This window comes from Stenella coeruleoalba (assembly GCF_951394435.1).
Source record: "Stenella coeruleoalba genome assembly, chromosome: 1".
Classification (NCBI taxonomy): domain Eukaryota; kingdom Metazoa; phylum Chordata; class Mammalia; order Artiodactyla; family Delphinidae; genus Stenella; species Stenella coeruleoalba.
The window spans coordinates 15,807,145-15,819,767 of NC_137169.1; the positions used below are offsets into that span (position 1 = coordinate 15,807,145).

Genomic DNA, 12,623 nt, shown 5'->3' on the forward strand with positions numbered 1-12,623 from the left:
GCCTACACAGCAGTATATATTTTCTGCCTTTATGATTCTGGCAAAAGACCTCAAAAGTGTCATAAAGCCTGAATCTCTTCAAAGTTTTTGAGAAACTCAGCAAGGATATTCTAAATTTTCTTTGTCCTTAATGGTAGAAAACTTGATCCCACTGATTAATAAGTCCTTAAATTATAACACTGTATGTGCATGATTTTAAGAATATTTAAACATTTGAAAAACTCAAATAATACACATTCAATCAAGTAACACTTATGTTTATGCACAAAGAACAACGTAAGCAAGCTACACTACACTGCTGAAACAGGTTTCAGTGGTACATGTCATGGCACTTTATTAGAAACGAAAGTGTAAGAAGGTGAAAGCATGGGTACGCAGAAAAATGCTTGGTCCATAGGAGGTGCTCAATACATTTTTTTTGGTTAAATGAATAAATATGTATAAGAGACAAGTTTTCAAACAAACAGCCTTGTCTCTATAGTATGAAGAGGCAGATTAGGATTCTTAGAAGTAGCCAGTGCTCTCCCTACTTGGTGCTGGACCATTAAAACATACATAATCCTCTAATAATATTCCTGTCATTACCATGTACTTTATTCTTTATTAGAAGGAATGAACATCTAAATGACTGGCCAAGAATCTCAAAGAAAATTCAACGCTTGATTTCAGGAATACGCGCCTAACAGTAAGTTCCAGCAGGATAGCCCCAATCCCCCTATTCTTATATGAAAACCTTCAGCTCTAAAACAATACTGCCTTAAGTAGTCTTTATTTTCAAGTATATTCAGTTCAGTATAACAACAATAAGGGCAAAATAAGTTAAGCCAAACCTGTAATCTGGAGTCAGATTTTAAATTTGCAATGACCAATACTTCACATTATGGGCTAGGTGCTTACCTGGGGTAATAGGGAAAACAGAGCTGGAAGGTGCCACTGAATCCTTTACCAGAGATCTGTTCCATCCACCCATTCTTTTCGCATCTCTGTAGGGTTTTCTTCAGCAAATGCACTGAACAATAAATTCAGAAATGAAGAAAGTACTTATTTATTCAGATTTGATAATTCCCTCAACCACAATCAGTTATACATCAATTTATTGTCCTGACATGTGCTAAGTGAATCCCTTGTGGTCATAGGGATTTTTAACTAATTCACTAAATTATTATTAAGTGTCCATAAATTTGGAAAGAGTTAAATTATGATGGGAAGAGACTTTACAGACCATTGTGTCAAATTCCTCATTGCACAGAAAGTGGAATAGTAGCCAAGGGTGGCTAATGACTTGCCCTACAGTCATACATAAATGGTTAATAGCCAACTTAAAACTCAACCTCTCATTTCTATTCATTCGAACATCTACTGAGTGCCTGTAAGTACTGATAAGCATTTAGAAGGATATCTATAAAGAGAAAACCAATTTCTCAAGAATCAGCAAACAGTAACAAAACACTATCATGGCTCCCAAAGGCCTCACCAGTTCTCATCTTTCATATAAAAACACATAAAAATACACTTTACTGTGATTCAGTGTCCAAATAAATAGCTGCCACAATTATTAGTGACACTGAAAAGGTTAATAACCAAATTCATCTTCTAACACTTGGTCAAAAGAGAAAACCACAGAATAATCTACAGGGACAATATGCACAATTAATCACAGTATACATCTTAAGTAAAGAAAGAGAAAAAACAGCCATACAAGGGCTTCCCTGGTGCCGCAGTGGTTAAGAATCCACCTGCCAATGCAGGGGACACAGGTTTGAGTCCTGGTCCAGGAAGATCCCACATGCCGTGGAGCAACTAAGCCCGTGCACCACACCACCACAACTACTAAGCCTGCGCTCTAGAGCCCGCGAGCCACAACTACTGAAGCCCGCACGCTTAGAGCCCATGCCCCGCAACGAGAGAAGTCACCGCAGTGAGAAGCCCATGCACCGCAACCAAGAGCAGCCGCTGCTCGCTGCAACTAGAGAAAGCCTGCGTGCAGCAACAAAGACCCAATGCAGCCAGAAATAAATAAATTTATTAAAAAAAAAAGACTTCAAAATTAGCTTTTCATCTAAAACAATATATTCTAGTTTGTATTTTCTGTTACTTAATTTTCATATTCCTCACCCTACATCATTGTGCCTACTCTCACAGTTCACTGAGAAAATATACACTCTCACTAATCTGTATGTGATAATGCTGCTACGGCAAGGTTTCTAATCTCAAATCACCACCTGACAGGGTAAATATACTTTACTGAAAAAAAGTATTTTCTGTTTAGGGCTTAAGTCAATAAGAAATAACCTAAGTGGTAAGTATTTTAAAACAATGGCTTGGTTTCAGGGTGATATTAGATGTTCTGGTAAACATTCAGAAGTAGGTGAAAAGATACTATACTTGAGAGGTGTTTCGAACCTAGAAATTTGTCTCTATTATAATAAAAATAAATATCAGAAAAATATAGCAAAGTAAAATCAAATTCTGATCCTCAGCAGACACTAAATCAAGGATAAGGCTTGATTCTTTTTTGGTAAATAATAAAGTTTGTAAAGTTGTTCCCTCTTGGTTTTCAGTCAGTAGTTAGTGCTTTTTCATTAACAGCATGATCTCTAGGGATCCTTTCACAAGACAATCCCCTGGTTCCCCGTTAAATGTGCTCACCCCTGAGTCTTACTTTGATAGTTAGAATTGGTCCCTGGGTGGTTCTCCAGGACATACTTCTTCAGAGCAGTGGTGGAGCAGGTCTTCGGCTCATTCATGGCAGCAATTGCAGACAAGATGGCATATTCCATCAGGCTTCCACCAAGCAGGGGTTTCTCCCCTGATTTCTTCAGCTGTTTTCCAAGGAGGAAGAGAAAAGCATCAAGACAACACTCTCCCAAAGCAGGTCAAGACAAGACTCCTCTGCACCAGGTGGGTCGGAGTTCCTGCATTAGCACAGATATGTTTTACAATAAATTGTCAGGTTAGGGACTTTCTCTTCCCACTCTTCAGGTATTCAACCTAACTGAGGAGTCCCAACCCTCCTAGGGATATTTTCTCCTTCTATCCACCCCTCCATCCAACTGAAAATAGCAAAAGCCAACCTAACCCAAAGAGAGTGACAGCTCTACTCCAATAAGGAGGTTAACTTGTTATGACCCCAATAAATTAACACTTTTGAGAATACTTCCTTTTTTCTGAATCTGAAAAATGGAGTATTTATAAAAATAATAAATAGCCTTTTTAATCCTGTAAGGAAAATGGCAACGGAAAAGTTTGATAAATATTTAGGGTATCATACAAAAGAAAATTATATAACGTACTTCAAGGACAAAAGTCTGGGGAACAAAGGTTAGCACCAATAAGCAAAAAGGTTAAAGGACAAACTGAGGTATGGTCTACAATAGTGAGTCTCAAAAGAAAGGTCCACAAACCCCCTGGGGTTCCTGAGATCCCTTCAGAGGACCTGCAAGGTTAAAACTATTTTCATAATAATACTATGATATGATTTGCCTTTTTCACTGTGATGACATTTGCACTAATGGTGGAAAAACAATGATGGGTAAAACCGCTGCTCCCTGTGGAGGCACAGAAATGTACCAGTATTTACTGCATTCTTTACTGCTATACGCTTATGGTTAAAAGAAAAAAAAAACCAAAAAAAACCCAGTTTCACTTAGGAATGTCCTTGATATAAAAATGATTTTATTAAATCTCAACTCCAATGCATGTTTTTTTGATACTTTGATGGGGCAAAGTGAGAAGAATTTATAAAGCATGTCAGCTGCATCTGGAGGGATGGTGGTAGTCTCAAGGAAAAGCACCTAGTGATTGAGTTGTGAGCTGAATTTTTCATGGAATATCCTTTTTATTTGAAGGAACAATTAACAGATAAACTATGGTTAATCAGACTTGGGTATCTGGTAGTCATTTCCTTGAAAATGAATTAAGTGAGCCTGTCATATCAAGGAAAACAACTAAGAGTATTTGTTGCCAATGATAAGTTCAACTTTTCAAGAGAGAATTTAAATTGTGGAAAACTTGTATCTACCATCATGAGCACAATAATTTCCCAATACTTCAACGTTGTTCTGATGAGATCAGTGGGTGATATTAATGAACATGATTTTTGTTACTGTTGGATGAAATGTGCCAATATTTTAAAAACTGCATAATTCAATGAACTACTATTCTTCAAATGACCAAGTTATAAAATTATGGTTAAAAGATACACTCAAAGTTCAAGACAGACCAAAGGATTTTAAGGTAACAGAGTACAACAAGTTCATTGATAAGGTTTCAGGTTCCACATGGCACCTTTAACATACTTTAATACCACAAAATCAATGAATGTAATATCATATTAACAGAATAAAGGACAAAAGCCATATGATCATCTCAAGAGTTTTAGAAAAGGCATTTGACAAATCCAACAGCCATTCATAATAAACTTCCAACAAACCAGTAACGGAAGAGAACTTTCTCAATCTGATAATAGGCATCTATGAAAAACCCACAGTTTTAACGGTGAAAGAATGAATGTTTTCCCTTTAAGATGGGTAAAAAGACGAAGACATCTACTCTCATCACTGCACTGGAGGTTCTATCCAGTGCAATCAGGCATGGAGGGAAAAAAATAAAAAAATAAAAAGACATCCAGATTGGAAAGGAAGAAGTAAAATGGTCTATTTGCAGATGACATTATCCTGTATGTAGAAAATTCTAGGGAATCCACCCCAAAATCCCAAGGAACCTACAAAAAAACTCTAGAACTGGGCTTCCCTGGTGGCACAGTGGTTAAGAATCTGCCTGCTAATGCAGGGGACACGGGTTCGAGCCCTGGTCCAGGAGGATCCCACATGCCACGGAGCAACTAAGCCCGTGCACCACAACTACTGAAGCCCGTGCGCCTAGAGCCCGTGCTCCACAACAAGAGAAGCCACCCCAATGAGAAGCCTGTGCACCACAAAGAGGAGTAGCCCCCGCTCACCATAACTAGAGAAAGTCCGCATGCAGCAATGAAGCCGCAAAGCAGTCAAAAATAAAATAAAAGTTAAAAAAAAATTTATAGAAAAAAACACTCTAGAACTAGTAAATGAGTTCAGCAAGTCGCAGGATACAAGATCAAAAGACAAACCAACTGTATTTCTATAGGCTAGCAATGAGCAATCTGAAAATGAAAATTCCATTCACAATAGCATGGAAAAAGAGTAAAATATTTAGGAATAAATTTAACAAAAGAAATATAAGAACTGTACACTGAAAACTACAAAACACTGCTGAGAGAAGTTAAAGATCTAAATAAATGAAGAGACAGTGAATGTCCATGGATAGGAAAACTCAACATTGTAAAGACAGTGATTCTTCCCAAATGGATCTATAGGCTCAATGCAATCTCTACCAAAATCCTAGCTGGAGTTTTTGTGAAAATTGACAAGTGAATCCTAAAATTCACACGGAAATGCACAAGATCCAGAATAGTCAAAATACTTTTGAAAAAGAAAAAGTCGAGGACTTACATTTCCCAACTTCAAAACTTACTACAAAGCTACAGTCATCAAGACAGTGTGATCGTGGCATGAGGATTCACACACAGATCAACGGAACAGAACTGAATCCAGAAATAAACCCTTACACTCATGGTCAATTAAGTTTTGATAAAGGTACGAAGGCAACTCAGTGAGAAAGGGACAGTCTTTTCAATAAATGGTTTTGGGACAATTGGATGTCCACATGCAAAAACATGAATTTATAACCCCTACCTCACACCACAAACAAAACAACTCAAAACGAATCACAGACCTAAATGTAAGAGCTAAAGCCATAAAACTCTTAAAAGAAATATAGGAGTAAATCTTCCTGATCTTAAGCTAGGCAATAATTTATTAGATATGTCACCAATAATACAAGCAATTAAAAAAATGATAAACTGGACTTCATCAAAATTAAACACTTGTGCTTCAAAAGGCACCATTAAGAAAGTGAAAGCATGGGTTTAGGAGAAAATATTTGCAAATCGTATATCTGATAAGGAACTTGTATCTAGTTATATAACTCATAACTCAATAATAAAACAAATAGCTCACTTTTAAAAATAGACCAAGGATCTGAATAGACATTTACCGAAGAAGATAAATAAATGTCCATTAAGCACATGAAAAAATGGTCAACATCAGCAGTCTTAGGGGAATGCCAAACAAAACCATGAGACACCACTTTGTATTCACTAGTATGGCTATAATTTAAAAAAGACAATAAACGTGTTGGCAAAGATAAGGAGAAACTGGAACCCTTACACATACATTGTTGGTGGGAATGCAAAATGATGCAGCCACTTGGGCAGTTTCTTAAAACAAATTTACCATATAGTCCAGGCAGTCCACACTCCTACTTATATACCCGAGGGAAATAAAAATGTATATCCGCACAAAGAATTGGACATAAATGTTCACAGGCAACATTAACCATAATAGCTAAAAAGTGGAAATAACCCAACTTGTGAATGGATAAACGAAGTGTGTCAGATCCATACAGTGGAATACTATTTGGCAATAAAAGGAATGAAAGTACTGGTTCATGCTGCAACATGGATAAACCTAAAAAAACATTATGCTAAGTGAAAGACGTCAGACACAAAAGACCACATAATGTATGATTTTATCTACATGAAATATGCAAAAAGGCAAATCTATACAGAGAAAAAAATAGATCAACAGGTTGGATGGGGATGGGAACAGGGAGTGATGCAAACGGGCCCAAGAGATCTTTTTTGGGTGATGGAAATGCTCTAAAATTGGACGGTGGTGATGGTTATACAACACTGTAAATCTACTAAGAATCACTGAATTATACATTGTAACATAAAATGATTGTATCTTATGGTGTATAAATCATACTTCAATAAAGCTATTACAAAATACTTTCATTTGTTGAGTTTTGGTATATACTATCAACGAATAGTATCAACCTCTACCTGAAAATTATCTTCAAATACTCCACATTTATCTAACTGTACTCCTGTGTGAGCTGGATTTTCTTCATAGATGTAACCCAGAATATATTAAAACAGATACCAGCTGTCTTCTATTAAGCTAGACAGTAAAGACTTGTAAAGATATAATAGACAGTAACCCTCTTCTCATTAAAATTTTTTTTATTCTGGGAAATACAGGGTTTTTTTTGGTCGTGCCATGTGGCATATGCAGAATCTTAGTTCCCTGACCAGGGATCAAACCCGTATCCCCTGCATTGGGAGCACAGAGGCTTAACCACTGGACCTCCAGGGAAGTCCCATGGGAAATACAGTTTTCATAAAAAGTGTTATTTATGTTACATGCAATGGGTTTATTATTGTTTTAATGAATTAATATTTAAAATTTTCCTCAGTTGTAATTTCTAATATGGTAAATATTGATATGTACAACCCACATAAACAAAACCTCTTGGGGCCCTCAATACATTTTTGGAGCATAAGGAGGTCCTGAAACCACAACTTTTGAGAACTACTTCTCTACAACCAAGCCTTTTTAGCCTCTAACCTGGAATGTCCCAGAAGCACCTTTGCCAGTTATTTGTTCTAACTGGCCTCTCTCTACTGCTCTCTGCAGAGCATTCTTCAACAGCTGAGGCCTGCAGAGAAAACATAAAATAACAATAAATATATTAATGAAGGTAAGATTTGAAGAAAACAGAACCAGGGTTATTCTAAAGAACTAAAGTTCTGATTCCTATTATATGTGTAGTACTTTGTTAAAACAGTGAAGTAATAAATTGTTGGCACCCTTAATAAGTGGTATTTCTTTTTTCTTCAAGCAAAGAAGCTAAGTCATTACCTGTACATACAGAACCATGAACCATACAGAACCAATTTCCAACTTGCCAGGGCACCCCAAAAGCCTCTTTTTTACCATCAGACTACAATAGCAACCAAACTTTGTAATCAAGCAAAGAATGGATATCTTTAAAGTCCCATCTAATTCTGATATTCTCTGCTGCAAAATTCCTGATTTTTTTAAAAGTATATACACATTAACAAAAAATGGAGTTGTTTCTTACAAACCGGTATCTAAGGTCAGCCTAATAAAACACATTCCATGAGAAAGAAAATAGGTTGTTTTTAACATAGTATCTCTGCCTTAAGAGGGTTGTATTAAAAAAAGCAAAAACAAAAACAAAAAACTAGGTCATCAAAACCAAATGGCAAAAAAAAAAAAAAAAAAAAAAAAAAAAAACCAAATGGCAGGCAAGAAGAAATTGAATATCATTAAAAACATAAGAACAGGAATTCCCTGGTGGTCCAGTGGTAAAGAATTCGCCTTCCAATGCAGGGGATGCAGGTTTGATCCCTGGTCCAGGAACTAAGATCCCACATACCACAACTAAGCCCAGGTGCCACAACTACTGAGCTTGTGCGCCTCAATGAGAGAGCCCGCGTGCCGCAAACTTCAGAGTCCACAGGCTCTGGAGCCTGCGCGCCACGCTAGAGAGAGAAAACCTGCACATCACTACTAGAGAGAAGCCCGTGTGCTGCAACCAAGGCCTGACACAGCCAAAAAAATAAAATAAAATATTAAAACAAAAACAAAACAGAAACACGTAAGAACAAAGTGTTGAGGCAAGAGCTGCTCTGTCAAGGAGCAATGGTCTGAACGGTGGGTGAAGAATGTCAGGTGCAGGGAGAAATCAATCAAGTTGACTTAGGGCTTAAAGGGGTCTGTGGTATGGAACAAGACAAAATGGAAAGCTATACACTCAGGCCAACAACAGGACATCTGAAGAAAGGGTTAATCGTAACCCAAAAGTTAAGAGATGTGTTTTGCCACACCTCCCCAGAATTACTAGAATAGCACCCAAGGAGCAGAAAATCATGAGACTTCTTTGAAACTTATTACTTGATAAGTTAAGTTGAAAAGATTAACAACTTGGCAGCCCGATGAGGGCCAAACTATTACCACTTGAGGTGTTTGGAGAAGAAATTTTGAATCTTTTCTCCAACCACTAAACATTACAGCCTGAGCTGACACTTGGGGTAGAAGGGTGGAGGGGATCCCCTGTTCTAACAGGATGCTAAAGAGCAGAAACCATGCTGACACTCCAAACGAAGAAACTCCCTCTCCACCAAATCCAAGTATTTCTAAGCCAGTGCTATTCCATTCGGGACAAATATGATTTACGCCATAACCCAAAACACACTCAAAGTCATTCATCCCACAAGTATTTACTGAGTATTTATTATGATTATGCAGGAATAAACACTTAGATCTAGTTACTAAACTCAAGGAATTTAAGAGATGATGAATACATAATAATTATGGTAGAGAATAATAAGGTTCAGGGTTGAAGTATGTGCATAGAGCTTTGGGAACACAATTGAAGGAATGATTTAACTGTCAAACAATTTTACTATTAGTTGCTCTGTAAGTTAGATTCCAATGGAGGATCATACAGCTTAAGTTAAACACTGAAACCCTAGTCTCTTGTATCAAATTAAACAACTAATCTGAGAAGAATCTTCTTTTTTTTTTTTTTGGCCATGCCGCCATGCTTGCGGGATCCTAGTTCCTCGACCAGGGATGGAACCCAGGCCCTTGGCAGTGAAAGCTTGGAGTCTTAACCACTGGACCGCCAGGGAATTCCGAGAAGAGTCTTCTTAACGAAGGTTCAAATGCTTCCGGAATGAGTTATCAGTTAAATCGGTTCCCGTAACATTTCTGTTTCCTCGGCACTACTGGTCATTACCTTAGCATACACCTTATCCTGGGCCTTTGGAAATCTCACAGTTCTATCACTCACTCCTACCTTCAGGTAAAACCACACTTACCAAGTGCTTCAAAGCTTCTCAGGTTGGCCCTTTCTCTCTCATCACTGTTATAACCTTAGTACAAGCCACCATGGTCTCCCTTCTGGGCACCGTGCTGCTGTTTTCATAGTGCACACCACTATTAGGTCAATAAGCCTATAAAGGCCTCCTTTAATGTGTGACTCAGTTGATCAGGTGTCAGGTCTTAATGCTTCCACCCAGCTTTAAAGCTTTCCATGGCCTGGTGCCAGCCCTTGTTAGTCTAGATCCAGGCAGGCTTCTTTCTGTTCCGCAAAAAGAATGCCAACTCCTGCCTCTGAAACTTTTTCATGAAGCTCCTTTAAGATGCCTTCTCCACTCTATCATCACATCTAAATTCTATACATTCTCTAGACCCATCTCAATGGGATGGGACCCGACTGGATCCTCACCTTGATTGGATGGGGCCCAATGAATCCCCATCTTTTTAACTCACTGCTAACTCCCAAGCACAATTCCTTTTTCTGAAAACTTCTAGTCTGTATCACACCATTCTGTACCTATGACGGTGCTAACTAGGTGCTGCTGTAAATGTTTTACACGTATGGAATAAGCAAGAGAATACAACAACCCCAAGAAACAGGTACTACTATTGCCCATACTTTACTGAATGGGAAAAGTTAAGTGACAGAAAAATTAAGTCATTTCTGCCAGGTCACATAGCCAGGCCGTGGAAGAACCAGGTTATAAACTTGAGCAGTCTGATCCCAGATTTTGCATTTTTACTTACTATGCTAGGTAGGCCTGCACTTTCCAATATAAGACAGCCCTGGACAGTGGAAAAAGCAAGAGGTTATAATGGAAAAATGAAATAAAGTTCTGCTTTCACCAGTGAATAGCCAAGTAACCCAGGGTAAGATTTTTATCAGCAAAATTGAGGAATACCTATTTTTAAGTCTATTTTGAGAATTACAGAAAACAATGCAAAATAAAATGTTTTTAAAAGCCCTATACAAATTTATTTTATACAATTTGTTTATTATAACACATTTGTAACAAATTTTTCTATTTATTGTAACAAGTTTTTCTTTTTAAAAATAAGATGAATAGGCCAGTTTAATTAGAAAGCAGGGAATAGTGAGTGATTGTTGGTGGCTATGTTTTTCAACTGTGGAGAAAGTCTGCACAGAGAGAGAGAAAAACGAAAGCAATGCACAAAGCGAATGGAAGGTAAGGGAGGGAGTGGCAGGAATCTAAGAGTTACATCAATCTGTTAGAAACGCATGGACAGAATTAAGAAGATCAAAAGACTCTTGAAATTACTTAGAGTTTAAACTGTTAAGAAATTAAGGGATCTCCAGAGAAATTACTATGTTTAGAGAAAAGTACGGGGGTAAAATTGCATCTTGGGCTATGCTCATATTTTGGTATGCACAGAAAGAGAAAAATCAAGAGAATACGATGAAGTTACACCATACACAAGGATCAGACATTAAAATTTGATTTCTAATGTCATATGACAGCATTACCTTTGAGAGCACCTTCTTAGAGGCCAACCCAAAGCCTACGTAAAGCCAACATACCCCATTTTTCTCTAGGGTTGCAAAAAACATTGTTAATAAAGGAGGTGACTTGCATGTTATATAAAAACACTGTCTTTAAACATTAGAATATTTAGTATGGTGTGATGCTCATACCATGAGAACCACGTTGGAATTGAGACTCACTAATAATACTAACATTAGATGAGTTATTATTACGCGCCAGGCAGTTATTTATTTATTTGGCCGTGCCGGGTCTTAGTTGTGGCACATGGGATTTTTGTTGTGGCATGCAGGATCTTTTTTTTTTTAAGTTGTGGCACGTGGACTCTTAGCTGCAGCAGCATTCGGGATCTAGTTCCCAGACCAGGGATCGAGTTCCGGCCCCCTGCACTGGGAGTGCAGTCTTCACTACTGGACCACCAGGGAAGTCTCAGGCACTGTTCTAAGTGCTTAACACATACTAAGGTTCCTAACAACTCTATGACTTATACACTGTTTATCAATGAGGAAACCAAGACACAAAGAGATAACTCATTCAGAGATATAAAGCCAGAAATGACAGACTCAGGATTTAAACATAAGGGTCGGGTTCCAAGGTCTGTGCTCTTTACCACAATGCTCTACAGCCTCCAGTGTACGGTAGGAGAAATTCATGTCTCATCTCATATGCTCCAGGGCAAAAGTTCCTTGAGTGAAATGGCCAGGTGAAGTGCCCATATTAGTTCACTCATTCAACTAATATTTACTGAGCATGTACTGTGTGCTAGGCTTGGGAAAAACAGAAGTGAACAATATAAAAATCTGCCATTTTGGGCTTCCCTGGTGGTGCAGTGGTTGAGAGTCCGCCTGACGATGCAAGGGACACGGGTTCGTGCCCCGGTCCAGGAAGATCCTACATGCCGCAGAGCAGCTGGGCCCGTGAGCCATGGCTGCTGAGCCTGCGAGACCGGAGCCTATGCTCCGCAACGGGAGAGGCCACAACAGTGAGAGGCCCGCGTACCGCAAAAAAACAAAAAAAAACAAAAAAACACAACTGCCATTTTAATGGGATAAACAGGTAATTTTAAAAAAGGCAAATAAAATACACATTATGTTAGAATATGATGAGTGCTATGGAGAAAAATAAGGCAGAGAAATAGAATTCTGCACGCTGGGAGAGGAGGGAAAGGTTGCAAATGTAAGTTAAATGGTCCTATCAACCAAATGCAATGAGTGGACCATGTTTGGATATTGACTTGAAAAAACCAACTGTAAAAAGTCATTTTGGAGACAACTGAGGACATCTGAACATGGCCTGGGTACTGGATAATGTTAAGGAATTATTAGTTTAG

General features: G+C 38.1%; 1 protein-coding gene across 8 annotated transcripts in view; it reads right to left on the reverse strand.

Moving 5' to 3' along the window:
* HP1BP3 (heterochromatin protein 1 binding protein 3) overlaps positions 1 to 12,623 on the reverse strand; it is a 35,088-nt gene that overhangs the window by 2,744 nt on the left and 19,721 nt on the right. For 7 of the 8 annotated variants that reach the window (XM_079918521.1, XM_079918522.1, XM_079918520.1 and 4 more), the window contains 3 exons: positions 7,509 to 7,599; positions 2,663 to 2,822; positions 898 to 1,009 (listed from right to left, as the gene is read on the reverse strand). In XM_079918521.1, the coding sequence (XP_079774647.1) occupies positions 898 to 1,009; positions 2,663 to 2,822; positions 7,509 to 7,599 (363 nt within the window). Of the gene's footprint in view, positions 1 to 897; positions 1,010 to 2,662; positions 2,823 to 2,847; positions 2,916 to 7,508; positions 7,600 to 12,623 lie in introns of those variants that run through there. The other variant, XM_079918526.1, reaches the window with a different exon arrangement.